The sequence below is a fragment of the Dermochelys coriacea genome, chromosome 10 (assembly GCF_009764565.3).
Source record: "Dermochelys coriacea isolate rDerCor1 chromosome 10, rDerCor1.pri.v4, whole genome shotgun sequence".
Taxonomy (NCBI): Eukaryota; Metazoa; Chordata; order Testudines; family Dermochelyidae; genus Dermochelys; species Dermochelys coriacea.
Genome location: NC_050077.1, coordinates 71,459,957 through 71,472,491, shown reverse-complemented (window position 1 = coordinate 71,472,491; position 12,535 = coordinate 71,459,957). Strand labels below are relative to the sequence as shown.

Below are 12,535 nucleotides of genomic sequence, written 5' to 3'. Positions count from 1 at the left end.
GCACAGTCTAGATCCCCACTAGGACATGGTAAAAGTCCCTACAGTACAGTGAGGGGTGACTTGTATGGATCCCCCCAGTATCTGTACCCCATTGTCTCTAGCAGGACAATTCACTTAATTACTCACTGGAAGGTTCCCCAGCAACCCCTCCCATCATTCTAGGCTGACACGAACTCCAGCCTCCTTCCATTCCTGCCAGAAGGGGCCACATCGGGCAGGAGATGTAACATGTGGGCACCACTGGAAGAGATTCCTCACTGCTCCATACATCAGGCGATACGGGCAGGGTGTGCCAGAGCCATGTATCTGCTGCTTCGCCCGTTAGCAACCTACTACACTGAGGGCCTCTTCTCTCCCGTTTCCATACGTGCGGCTCTCACCATGCCCGGCAAGTGAGCCAGTCTTCCCCCGGGCTGTGAGACCGCTGAGACCTGGCCTGGCAGGTCCACTCCTCCAAGGCCCACGTATTAGAGAATTCAGCACATTCATGTTTAACTAGGTCTGGTTACACCAGACACTGCCTGTGATTTGGTGTGACCTCATTGCATTGGCAAGGCACACTGGACTGTCTGACCACTCTTCCTGTCCCCAGGGGAACACAAGAGGCTCACCCCCTTCTAGGGGTGCCACAGGCTTCTCCATGGAGGACCCCCAAGAACAGGGTGACACAGATTCCATGTCTCTCTAAGGATGTGAATTCTGCTCACCCTGCCATCGGCAGCTACCCAGTCATGGTTGGTAACATTAAGGACACCTCCTGGCCCCTCACCTCCAAGCCCTCTACAGGGTGTGGTTCACAATGTAAAACACTGTTCCCCAGTCAAAGAAGGGAGCAAGGCAGCTGGCAGCTATGTACTAGGGACATGATCTCTGTGCTGGGGCAGGGGGACCCCACCTTGCGACAGGGAGCCCAGGAGTGATGCATACACCCCAGCACTGTATGGATGGAACGAGGCACTTTCACCTCTAGGTCACTACTTCACACAGAGCCCACAATGGCAGCGGATGCAGAGCATGAACATGGCTGCTCAGTGGACTGAGTGAAAGGAGCTGGTGGGGTCGAGACCTGTTCCTAGCGGCCAAGCGGCCATCACACCTGGCCCCCTCTCCGGCAGTCTCAGCAGAGAGGTCACGGATGCAATGAGCCAAGGAGACTGAACTGTCCTCTCCTGTGGATGAGGAAAGCTCATGTTCCCCAACCCATACCTGGCCTAGAGTGAAGCAGAGACCTCCTGTCTCCTGGCCTGGAGTGAAGCAGACACCTCCTGTCTCCTGTCTCAGTCTGGCACCCCTCAGCAGCACTAACGTCACTAGGAAAATACATGAAGAACATCGACCCAAGGAACCGCCCCCATCAGGACACTGAACCCCCTGCACGTGCTAGCTGCAAGCTAGCCCAGCCACGGCTCACACGGGGTCCTCGCAGTCCACAGGCAGCCGCTCCATCAGGTGAGCCAAGGGCAGACACCATGCTGAGCTCATCTCAGCTGGAAGGGGTTCTCGGCAAATTTTGCAAGGCTTTTCCAAAAACAAGGACGAGCCACGGGTTCTCCCTGGGAACATGATGCTGGCTGGAGCTCAGCACCCTCCTGGTCCCTGGGAAGAAAGCACAGACAAGGAGAGCGCCTGACCTTACATGACTACAGCTAACAGGAAAGCTTGCGCAATTCCCCTGGGGCAGGAGGATGCTGAATGGTCAGAACCAGGTCCCCAGAGGCCCAGTCTCAAAGCCAGACACATTGCCAGGGCACTCGGGGATGGGGGTAAGAGTCCTTCCTGCTCAACACAAGGGCACTGCCAGGGTTACTCGGGTCCTCAGGGGCCTGTGTCACCCACACAATCCTCACTCAAGCCAGGGCCAGGAATGCTCTGCCCTTTCCATGCTTCCCTTTAACCCTTTCTGATCTGGATTCTTATAAAGCTCTGCGAGTCACCCCTTTTCCAGCACGGGATGGGAGAGTCCATCAATTACAGGAGGAGCCCCAGCACCCCACCGCCGCTCCAGCGCTCCTCTCCTGAAAGTAGCTGGGAGATCACCCGCCCATCTCACAAGGCCAGGCCTCCTCACTAGCTCTGGGCCTTGCACCCCCTGGCTGGTCCCCATCTGCAGCACACATCAGTAGCAGCAGCACTGGCTTCACAGATCTAAACAAGAAATGTGACCATTCCGCTTTCCATGGAAGGAGAACGGGGGGGAGAGGAAAAAAAACCAATCTGAGAGCGGAACGTTAATTAATTGAGGCTTTTGTTCAATTTCTAAACAAGCTTTTAAACGGCAGCTTGAGTTACACCTGCTCTGATAATATTACAGCGAGGCGGCCTAGCCAAACTCAGAGCGACCCACTGGCAGCTCAGGTTACCAGCATGTGGCTGCTTTTCCGGGAGCGCCTGGTGTTCAGGATCACAGGCTCGACGGGAGAAGTGGCCGTGGCTGATCGCTAGCCAAAGGGCTGCCTTCATGCACAGCTGCGCTCACACCGCACGATCTCCCCCCACGCAGACAGCTGGGGGAATCTGCTACGGTAAACTGGCAAGTCGGCATGCAATTCGAACTCCGACCACTACGGCTCGACAGCCAGGCCATGATAGAGTGACACGCTGCTGCTCAAGCCTGCGCAAACTGAGCCCTCTGGGCTGATTTCAAGGTAAGGGAAGGCACGCCAGCATGGCTTGGGCTTGGGAACTGCCCAGAAGAGAGGAAGGTGGCAAAGAGCTTCTCAGCACTGGCAGGATCTGAAGATATGAGATGCCAGGGTCCAGATCCTGGCTGCTGGTAATTCCTCTGCCATTGATGGGGTGAAGGATGCCCCAAACAGGCTCCAAAGAACTAGGCCCCAAATACAACAAACAAGGACACAAGGACACAAGGGGGGAGGGATAGCTCGGTGGTTTGAGCATTGGCCTGCTAAACCCACGGTTGTGAGTTCAATCCTTGAGGGGGCCATTTAGGGATCCGGGGCAAAAATTGGGGATTGGTCCTGCTTTGAGCAGGGGGTTGGACTAGATGACCTCCTGAGGTCCCTTCCAACCCTGATATTCTATGATTCCAAGGACATCTAGGCAGCTGGCAAGCTGTGATCACTACCCTGATTGGCTAAAAACTGCATCTACCCCATAGCATATTACCCCTTTCCCCCACCTCAGCCCATTCTTCTGCCTCATGCCACTGTGATGTCATCTGTTAGACTCTCAGTTCTTGGGATAGGTCTCTGTTTCCTATCTGCTTGTGCAGCCCCTAGCACAAGGGAGCTCTGGCCTGGATGGCCTCCGGGATGTTACAGAACCAGAGCAAAATGCTTCCAGTGGCTTCATCCCGAGATGGGAATATGCCTTCCTTCAGTGGGATGTTTTTCTTTTGAAGACCTGTAGAAAAAGGGCTCCTGGCCTCTCCCGCTGGGCTTTGGAACTTAAAATAAAGATGAATGGAGTGTTCACCACCTAGGATCCTCTTCCTCCCATCCCCCGGCCCCTTCTCTCTTTCCAAACCCTTCCCCTGATGAAAATGGCCTTGCATTTCCACAGTTCAATCCACCAGAGAGACCCTGTGAGCATAGCTTTACCAGCAGCCAGGTCTGTCGTTTGGCAACGGGGAAGGAACCACCCTAGGCCCTGTGGCCTTTCCGGAGAAAGAACATTTCAGCGGCAACATGCCCCACCCGTGTTTTCGACAGCCACGCAAAGGGAAAGCCTTCACGGGAGTCTCTTGAAAGCTAGAGATGCCTTCCCAGACACCGGGCATCACGCAGCGGGGACTGGAGAATAGGCCCAGAGACACAGGATCCATTACAGCAGAGTGCGCCGGAGCTCCACTACCCACCCCGCCAATACAGCCCCCACTCCTCCCCAGAGACTGACGGGAAGGGCAGGTGCTGCATGCTAGCTACTTGCTTTCTTTTGCACACCATTCCCCACGAGGGGCTAGCAAGCTAAACGACCCCCAGCCCATCTCACTTGCGGCCCATTGAGGCAATTGCACACCACTAAGTCATTCTGGCTAACGAAATAAAAGCCCTAATGGGCTTTTACACTAGGAAACAGGATAAAGCAGGATGACACAAAGGTGACATTCAGCATGAGGGAGCATCACACTCTTCTCTTTGGGGAAGGCAGTGGATTCGTTATTAGGGGGATTGAAAACGTGGCCATCACCCTAGCATCTGGGCACTGTAACTTCCTTGGCAACAACCTAGTTTTGGCAGGCCAAAGGGGGCTGAACTATAGCCCATATTTAAAATCTAGAGGTGGGGGAAGGAATGATCTTTGACCTTCTCTCCCCATGAACTGACCCAATCAGCCCTGTCTTAGCCTCCCTTTCTGTCGAGGGCGGAGTGAGCAGAGTATTCTTGCTAAACACGAGTTTCTGCCCTAGCTCCTTCAGGCCACGCACTCAGGTCCCTAAGGAATCCCACACAAATTGCAGGAGGAAACGACTTCTTAGGTGCCATCTAGCCCGTCTCTGGCCCACCAGGTTGCCCCCTCCAAGTACAATGGCTAGTGCCAGTTGTAAGCATCCTGAACGCCTGGGTTTGCATCTCTTCCCTGGGGAGACTTTTTCACTGTCTCACAGATCTCACTGTCCAGACGTCTTCCCTGATATTCAGCCTAAAATCTGGAATCACAATAGTGGTGGTTATGGATTAGCCTCAATTCAGTTACCACCATTTCTTCCACAGCTACAGAAGTCCATTTAGAGAGGTGGGGAGCCAGGGAAGACATATTATTCTAGGTGGAACACAAACAGATTTACCCAGTCACTCTCTCATTATTCCTGTCCTGAAAAGATGCTCTTCTCCTGAAAACATTTGCTAATGGAGTTAAGAGGTTTGGGGCTGGGTTTTAGGTTTTTTGTTTGGGTTGGGTTTTTTGTTGACGCCAGCATTTTTCAATTTCAAAGCAGTAAAGACATTTTCTAGACACAAGGGTTCACATTGTAGTGTCTCTTCCAGCAGTTCAGATGTGTGTATATACACACACACAAACACACACACACAAACATGTACTAAGTAATAGCCACACAAGCTGCCTCTGAGCCACAGTACAGTAAACAATTTGCTAGTTCTCTCCCCTCTTACAGCCTGCTTGATGCTAACAACAAAGGGTTAAGAGAAAAACACAACAAACGGCAAACACAGTAATAAACACAAGTTTCTCCCACTTTCCTAGTGTTATCTGGATTGCTCTAGCACCCACAGCGATACTCCAGCACAGGGGGCACAGGGTAAATATGGGCCATTTGGCACGCAAACATTACATTAGGTTCATATTTACTTTCCCTGATCCCTTTAATTTCTGGAGAGCAGATTTGCTGGAAAGGGAAAGCCATAGCATGGGAATAGGTCAGCGTTACTCACTAGAACTGGACATGGGGAGAACTGCTTGGGCATTCATTACATTAAACCTGTTAACAGAAATGGGTCTGTGTTAGCCCAATCATCTTTATCCAGTAAAGGTGCCTAGCAATGCTCTTAAGGAGGGTATCGCAATTATTCCATAGTGGTGCTACAATTGCACTGTGACCAAATAGGACAGCCTCAGGAAAAGAACCATCAAAGAGCACCCTTCAAACAAGCTATTTCACAATGGAGGTGGGAAATAAATAAATAACCGGCAATTACTCATTCCAAACCTTGCTGCATTTAACTGCCAGGATAAAGAATTCCACCTCATTTCTGCCCAACTCCCACAGGCAACTTACTCATGGGGCTACATTTCTCTAAATGCTCACATTTCAATTAGCATTAGAATAATGAAATGCCTTGGAGTTCACCTCCCCGAAAATGTACTGAACGTTGAAGAGCAGAGATTGTAGAAGATGAGGGATTTTTTAAACACACACATAACATAGCGGGGGGGGGGAGGAATCCAGTCCTTTCCCTACTCTACGCTGATAAGATTTGCATGGGCTTTTGTTACCAGCCTCTCCAAACAAGGATAATGCAACTTCCAGTTGATTTTCCAGATAAACAAGCATGCAAACAAACGTAAAGTGCTCAACTACAAATATCTGCCTCCTACACATACCCCTGCTACCTTGAGATCAAAATACACAAATCCCAGCTCAGCATCCGAGTGGGGCTGGAAAATTGTAACTTGAGGGGCATCTCACTCTCTCTCTTAAAAAGGAGAAACTGCAGATTCCCAGATACACGCAGCCAGGGCACAGGAGAGTGGGTTTGCTAGTGGGGGGGGATAAAAAATGGTATTTTAATCGGATCCGAAGTCTCTAAAGGAGCAGGCGGCTTAGAACTTGCTTTAGGTGCCCAGTTTGTGTGTGTGTGTGTGTTTTCATCTCTCTGCTAACACAAATGGTGAAAAGCAGAGGTCGCTTTACAGCATCTCTGCCTGCTGCCGCCGCTGCTAAGCCATTTCATCTCATTTACTTTATCCCACTTAAACGTGAGCCAAACTGTTGCTGTTTCAGTGGGGGCAGAAAATTAGATTGGCGTCCTCTGCACGCACCCCAGGCATTACGGGTCTGAGGCAGGGAGGGAATAACCATCATCCATAGCAATGCTGAGGGCACCTGAAATCCACACGCCGGTTTCTCCCCTTAAACACACACACACACACACACACCCTGTGTCTCGGGCAGCAGTAGAGGAAAGGGCAGCCACTAGGGTGTGGGTGGGGGGAAGAGCTGACTTACATTGAAGTGATGTTCCTTGAGATGTCAGTGATGTTGATGCTGGTGTTCCCATTGCTGGTGCCTGAATCCTGCCCTTCCAAGAGAGGGAAGAGGTTCCCATCATCCGGCTTCTTGCAATTGATGTCTGTCTTGCTGCAAAGGCAATTCGCAGGGCAAGCCAGCACCGAAAGCAGATAGTCTCCCCAAATGCTCCAGAACAAAAATACCCTCCAGAAACTGCACTTGGTAGGGCAAAGAGAGACATCCATCTCCGACTGCTGCTTCTACAAAAGAGGAGGAGGTGGAGGAGGAGGAAAGGGGGGTGGGGGGGAGAAGGGGAAGGAAACAAAGACAGAGGGAGGAAAAAAACTCAAACGATCAGATGCAAAAATCCTCCAGCAGATGAAATCATGCTGGCAGCTGGCTAGGAGAAGCTGTAATTCCCCCTACAGTAGCGGTCTGAAATGCATAGTGCCTTGTTGATTGCAGGCTGGCTCTCGGTATCAGGCGCTCTCTCGCTCTCTCGGAGAGACTTCTGAGGATTGCAATAGAAGATGGGGAGGCAGCACACACACACACACACACACACAAATGGTGCTAAAGTCACCAAGTCCCACCTACTGGGCAGAATTAAAATTGACACACCTGCAAAAAAACCCACACAGAGGCAGAAGAGAGGATCAGGAGAGGAGGGTGCACCCTCCCCATCCCCTCCCCCATGCTGGCTGGATCTGCTGCAGCAGGAGATGCGTGCAAAAATATATATGTATCTGTAGAGCTAGATTGCACAAGTGCCTGCAAAGAAATCCCGTCTCGGCGTGTTTCCCTCTCTGCAATAAAAAGGATCCCCCACTCCCTTCCACTTAAAAAAAGAGGCTGGGATCAAAGCTGAGGACTGGAGATGAGGAAAGGCATCCCGGCTAGAAGAGTAAAAGTTCCAGTTGGGATTGCAATTGAGAAGAGGGGGAGGGGAGATTGTCTTCCGCTGCTTTTACTTTCTTTCTCTCCTTTTTATTTTATGTTTTGCTGCAATCCGGACAGCCAGCAGGAAAGACGTGCACTGAAAGAGAGGAGCCTAACCCCAGCGTGGATTCCGGGTACGCATCTATTTGCTAAGGATCCCGGAGAGATAAAAGGCAGCTCCCAGGGATGGGTGTAAAATAGACGGGAGAGCGCCCAAGAAGCACTTTCTAGAAAATGCACCCCCGCCAAAATAGAGGCGGCTGGAAAAAATGCAACGGGGACCCCAGCGGATCGCTTGGAACTGCCGGGGGGGGGGGGATCGCTTTCGCTCCCTTGCACCAGCGGCGGCAGATTCTGCCATCACACACACACAGACACACACAGACCCCCCCCCCCAAGAAGAAGAATGAAGTGTTGAAAAGGCTGAGCTGAGAGCGCCGAAATGGCACCAGGAGAGCAGTGTGTGAGAGCTGAACAGCAGAGCGAATTAAGATGCATGGTGCATTTTTGGCAAGCACAAACGCAAGCGGATCAGGGCTCTGCTTAATTTGCTCTGCTTTTCCGCAGCGCTTTTTTACTTGCTTTTTTTTTTTTTTTTTTTTAGTTTCTTCTTTCTGCTCCTCCGCACAGAGAACACGGTGATAAAGGAGCCGGGCTGCAGGCGGGCGGTGGGGAAGGGGAGAGGAATTACAGGTGAATCACTCCAGGTATCTCAGAGGGGTCGCTGCCAGGGAGAGGGACTCGCTGCTTAGTCCTGGGGGGGGGGGGGGGAAACACTGGAAGTCTTGGCTGTTTACTGAAGCGAAGCAGCGTGATCGGGGAGGGAGGCAGCTTAGCAGCCGGCGGACAAACGCACCGCACCTACGTGCGATCAAACCTGGCCAGCAGGAAGAGCAAGGGGGAGAGAGAGGCTGCAGCTTGACCTGTATCTTTCAAGAAGGATTCCCAGCAATTCGTGCAACCCACACAAGGGGGCTGGGGTTGCCATTCAGATCCCAGAGTTAATACAGCATATCAGCGATGCAGTTGAAGTGGGGCTGTCAGCCGGGATCAAACTTCAATAGCATCCCTGTTATTTCTTAGCGCCTAGAGGCCCAGTCGCCCATCGTGCTCGGCGCTGGACACTCTTGAGGCATTTGTTTGTTGTCCTAGTCTGGACAAAAAGCTCTAGTAAGTAGCCTAGAGGGAAGGATCCTACCGGGTTCTGCAGATGGACAAGATGGGACCTAACGGGGCTTTCCCATCTCTAGGGCCTGTGATCAGTGGCAGTTGTACTGGTGTCCATTTGCTGTAATGGCTTTGTGAGTGGGAGGAAGGATGGTCTCATAGCTAAGGCTGAAAGTTGGGAGAACTGAGTTCTTCCTCTGTCCCCGACCCTCTGTGCGGCCTGGAGCAAGATACTCAAGCCAAAATGTTCAGACTTGGATACCTAAAGATTAGGGTGACCAGATAGTAAGTGTGAAAAATTGAGATGGGGGTGTGTGATAATTGGCACCTATATAAGAAAAAGCCCCAAATATTGGGACTGTCCCTATAAAATCGGGACATCTGGCCACCCTACTAAAGATAGACCCCTAAATCCATAGTTAGGCAGCTAAATAAAAGTGACCCGATTCTCACTGGCTTCAGTGGGCGCTGTCAGGACTCAACACTGCTGAAAATCAGGTCACATATTTCAGTCCCTCAGTACAAATTGAGGTGCCTAACTTCAGGCACCCGGGATTGAAAGTTTTGCTCAGACTCCCTCCGTGCCTCAGTTTCCCCATCTGTAAAAGGATAATGATCGTGACTCACCTCAGAGAGGCGGGAGGCTTTGTTCATTCCTGTTCGAGAGAAGCTTTGAGATCCAGATATTGAAGAGGCTAGAGATCGGCAACATCATTTTATTATTCGTTACATCTGTCAATATTTTTAAGGAGAGCCACTCCTATTTTCCTCCCAGCCTCTGGAACGCAGCTTCTCATGCTTCTTGTTATGTATCTGTTGCGTGCTGACAGCATGCTTGGCACTGCATGGAAAAAATCATCTCTCTGCCCTAAACAAACAGCAGGCTCCCGTGCAGACACACGGCTGTGCTGGGGGACCAGAAGGGTGGGTTCCATCAAACAGTGGAGTGGCAGGTCTGCGTGTTTCGTTACCCAATAAATAACAACCCTTCTTTGGGTGGCAGATTAGCACCAAGGGGGTTTCCTTCTACTGGACCCTGTCATGAGGTCAACCGCCTGCATTTGTGATATCACAGTGTGTTGCCATGGAAATGACTATAATGTCACCAGCCTGGCAAGAGGACATCACTGCAGGATCTAGCAGGAGATGGCAAATCCCTTTGTTTGAGGGCAGATCTCTTGGATAGTTATGCAAAACAGAACAAGAGCAGCATCTGGGGGCTACCCACATATTGCCACCTGCACTTTCAGAGCAATAGATTCGCAGATCCCACCAGTGCTCTGTATTCCAAGGAGCTGTGATCTTGCTTAGCATTTGGGTGTGACTCATGCATGAGCATCTTGCCCCATGGTGGCAGACTCGCTTTAAAGAGAAACATTGTGGTTTTAACACCCTCAGTCCCTGTTTAAATTCTCCTCCGCACATTCTGGGAGCAGAGAGAGAGATACTTGGATTTAGAACAAATAAGAAACCTCCAAAGACCCTTTGGAGAGCTGCTTGGGAACAAGAGGGGATATGGCAGAATAAGCTTAATTATGACAGCAAAATGGAATTGAGGAGGGGATCTATTAGTTATATGCTGGGCTGGACACACGAGAAGCCAAGAAGCAGGGCTGCCTGGCATCTGGGGCGGACAGGAGGAGAGGAGAAACGTCTGTCACAAAAGGATGACCAGAAAAGGAGGGGACAGGCATGTCACTCAGCTTAGCAAGTACAGAGGAGCAGTCAGACCTGGGAAGTAGCTAGTATTCCCCAGAGCTGCGCTGCTCCAAGAGCGAGCGCATGCGTGGGGTTAACGGGCATAGGGACCTCTATGTCTGGGTCTACAGTTACAGGGCCATTTTTACCCAGGCAAAATTCTCATGGGTATTTTGGCTGAGGAAGGAGGGAGTCAAAGCTGAGTAAGAGATTCAGGGCTGGGCTCGTATGTGTTAGCTAGTGGGCTTGATTCATGGCTGGGCCCACGGGGGCTGCAATGTACGCTCCTTGTCCCCATGTGTGAGCTGCACCAGAGGTGAGATTCACCCTACAGGAGGGCAAGTAGTGTCCAGCCAGGGGAGGAGCCCCATTAGAATCCCACCAAATCGACCCAGGGAGCACCTCTGCCAGGGGCCTTCCTTGGCTCTGTCCCCTCCCCTAGCTGACCCCGCCCCACTTTACGGCTGCACCAGATGGCTCTGGGCACAACAGGTATGAGGGCCGCTTGCTCTCTTGTGCCTCCTCTACTCCTGAGAGGGCTCCCCTGCAGCAGGGGCCTTCAAGCAGAAGCAAATCTAGCCCAATATTTGCACAGTGCTTTGAAAACACGGGACCAAATTTTATTGTGTGCACAAGTCCCCTGGGCATTCACAGTGATTGTGCATGCAAAGTCCAATTAGATGTCTGGGTGACCATTTGCTCAGCTACTTCAGTGATGGAGAGCTTATATAAGCACCTGGACAGATAAACACACGTGGGCACTTCGGTCATGCAAATAATTATATAGGTTTAACCACTGCCCTTCATTTAATATAACCATGAGGAACACTTAAGCGTACGTCATCGCCCAAAGCAATGGCATACGTGAATGAGATCAGGAATTTACAGTGTGGGCAGAGGGACTTTGATCAGACCCTTTAATCAAGGGTTGGTGTTGTGAGGAAGAAGCAGGAAAGAGACAGACAGAGCCTGGAAGTGTGATGTGGCCCTGGGAGAAGCCTAGAGAGAGATTTAGGGTGGAGGTGCCAGCTAAAAGAATCTTGGACCTGTGAGCCAGGACACTGCCTCCCATTATTTGATTCCTCCTGTGTTCAGGGAAACAGGACTTTGTATATTATTGGTAAATAAAGAAGATTGCATCAAAGAAGTGCCTCATCAGTGTCTCCTTCAGTGGAAATAACCCCAGGGTCCCAAACTCTGGCTGTTTGGGTCACAAGGGTTAACAAAATAATAACCATGTAATTACCATGGCTGATTGTGCAATTGCAGGAATTTGATAGCCAAGTCATGCCTGTGCATTTTTCACTGATCATTTTAAAACCTGGGCCATAAAGTGCTGCAGAGGAGCTCTGTGCTATTATTGTGGCGTATAGTGCTGCAAGTGTAATAATACTAATTCTTAGCTCTGACAGAGTTTCCCATCTCAAGGCATTGTACAGACATTGCTGTGGCAATGCAGTGGCAATGCTGACTTTGTCCTTCTCTAACACCTTCTAATCGAGGACCTCAAAGAACTTTCCAGACAATAATGACCCAATCCACACAGCTCCCCTGCAATGTATCCCCATTGGACTGTATATCATACCCATCTGACAGATTGGTAAACTGAGTCACAGAACACTGAAGTGACTTGAAGGGGAAAAAACAACTGGACTTGTGCTCTTTTCTGCTTCTTTGTGATGCAAGAAGGTGGCTGGACAAGATTTTTCCCCTGCATCTTCACTGTTCCTTAGATATATCAGGAATGGCAAGACTTGCCCTCCCTGCTTCTGGGGACTCAGAAGTGCGTACAGGGATCTTCTCCAGCCCGTAACTGAAGGGGCTAGGTGTAGAATCCTTAATAGTGAGCTTTTTCTGTCTTAAATAGGGAAGATTGGAAGAGGGGAGGGGACTGGTGCCACATGGGGATGAGTGAGAGCCTGCTGGTGGAAGGAGTGGGTCAGAGAAAATGGTTCTTCCCTATGTCCCCGCCCCAATGCCTCCACCTGTGCACCACCTCTAAAAGTATAGTACCCAAGAGTGATGGAAGTGGGGGAGGGAAAGCAAGGAAGCATGTATGCTGCCGAGATACAGGATCTGTGC

The 12,535-nt window shown here is 50.8% G+C and overlaps 1 protein-coding gene across 3 annotated transcripts in view; it reads right to left on the bottom strand.

Moving 5' to 3' along the window:
• Nucleotides 1-11,588, bottom strand: part of NTRK3 (neurotrophic receptor tyrosine kinase 3) — a 326,588-nt gene extending 315,000 nt beyond the window's left edge. For all 3 annotated transcript variants that reach the window (XM_043493654.1, XM_038420117.2, XM_038420118.2), the window contains exons 1-2: nt 7,271-11,588; nt 6,647-6,909 (exon numbers count right to left, since the gene is read on the bottom strand). In XM_043493654.1, coding sequence (XP_043349589.1) covers nt 6,647-6,909; nt 7,271-7,345 — 338 coding nt within the window. In that variant the 5' untranslated portion in view covers nt 7,346-11,588. The remainder of the gene's footprint in view (nt 1-6,646; nt 6,910-7,270) is intronic.
• Nucleotides 11,589-12,535: the final 947 nt, after the last annotated feature.